At 48.8% G+C, this 1,667-nt stretch overlaps 1 protein-coding gene across 1 annotated transcript; it reads left to right on the forward strand.

Moving 5' to 3' along the window:
• Positions 1 to 188: 188 nt before the first annotated feature.
• On the forward strand, positions 189 to 1,002 carry FIBRA_09183 (uncharacterized protein; the record flags this gene model as incomplete). Its single annotated transcript, XM_012321506.1, has 2 exons — positions 189 to 745; positions 804 to 1,002. The coding sequence occupies 2 exons, from the start codon at positions 189 to 191 to the stop codon at positions 1,000 to 1,002; spliced, it is 756 nt and encodes a 251-aa protein (XP_012176896.1).
• Between the last annotated feature and the right edge of the window lie 665 nt (positions 1,003 to 1,667).

Consider the following 1,667-nt stretch of genomic DNA (forward strand, 5'->3'; position numbering starts at 1 on the left):
GTTGGGGACTCTCTTTGTCTGTAGTAGTGGGCTTCTTTTGTATTCTGGGCTTGGTTTTTTCTAGAAAAATCTCCTTTTGGCTTTCTCTCATGCCTGCTGAGTGAAATAACCACACTAGAAACAACAATGCAACCTCTAATCTGGACCCGTGTCGTCGCCCTTTGGCTCCTAGGCACGACAATTTTCCAATGACTGGTCCCCAGAGAACGCCAACTTCCTACCCTTCCCACCTCCAGGCATTAGAAGAACGCTTCACAGCTGGAATAATAGAAATGCCAACCCCTAGGCAACCCATTCTGAGTTTCCCTTCCCAGCAAGAATCTGATGACTCTTTGCTAGAATCCCTTGATGAAGGAGGTTTCCGTTACCCCTTCGCACCCCCCCTGTCAAATGTCACTCATCGTCCTTTCCTCATCCCAGGACCCCTGGACTCCTCTAATAGTGACGCTGTAGTTTTGCACCAGTTCCCTGGGCCCCTGGAGGTTCCTCACGTGTTGGAAGCATCTAGCGGATCTTACCATGTGGCTCCTACACAGGTTTTTCCCTCCTCATCACCTATGAATATCTCGTCCTCTCCAAACCCTGACAGTCCCGCTGCTGCATCTACTGATTCCCCCAGTATGCCTCCTCTCGCCTCTGACGCCTCTGACAATGGCAGCCTCAACCATGCCCCCAATCTACAGCTACTAGCTGACGTCAGCGAGTACATTACTGCATCAGAAGGGCATAGCAGCAACCCCCAGGAGTTTGTAGTCTACAGCAACATTATCCAGCGACCCTCCAATGATGTTACCTGATACTAGCAATCCATTCCCTTCGACACCTCCACCCCAGTTCAAGATGTCTACCCCTTGGAATGTGTATTACCCTACTTCCCTGGAGCATACGCTACCACTGTTACTTGCCCTCCCATGGGCGTTCCCATTGACAGCAATCCTGCTTTTGGCTTACATCGGGTATCAACAACTGCAGCAGATGTACTTCAAGTTGCTGAACCTGTAGGAAACTGGAATTCTTCGGACAAGGAGTGAGAGGAGGACACTTGGGAATATTTGCTGACGCAGGACGATAACTTACTGGAAAGTCTTTGAGCGTCGCTACAAGACATCAAGGATCCTGGCATTACTGATGAAGTCGATTGTTTCAGAGCTGTTGACGCAAAGATAGACCTCCTACTTGCCGTACAACAATCCGTAGGGGCTGAACTCATTCACGCACAGGGAGAAATGGACCAGTGCAGAGCTCGGCTTAGAGCCGCCAACTTGGAGGAATGTCTTGAACAACACAAATTCTCCATCATTACTCCTCCCTCTGGCACCATGCCCCGCCGTCTTCGCTTCTGTACTAAATGTGAGACCAATGGCCATCTTCAGAGTGAGTGTTGGCATTGGTTATGTTCCTATTGCGGACTCCTTCATCCTCATCACAAATTCCATACCACCAACAACATACAACCTGGACAGCTCCCTTGCCCCACCAATGATCCTGGGTATCTGCAAGAGTGTTGTGCTCAATGGAAACTTTAAACAACAAATCTGGAGAGGGGGGTAATGTTACAGTGGCAGAGGGGGGTGCTTTTTCTTTTCCTAACTATTTGTTGTTGACCCTGTAAACTACATGACTGATCCCATCACTTGATGTATTTCACCTACATCAGTGTTTCATAT

This window comes from Fibroporia radiculosa (genome assembly GCF_000313525.1).
Source record: "Fibroporia radiculosa TFFH 294 genomic supercontigs, scaffold13023, whole genome shotgun sequence".
In the NCBI taxonomy this organism is placed as follows: domain Eukaryota; kingdom Fungi; phylum Basidiomycota; class Agaricomycetes; order Polyporales; family Fibroporiaceae; genus Fibroporia; species Fibroporia radiculosa.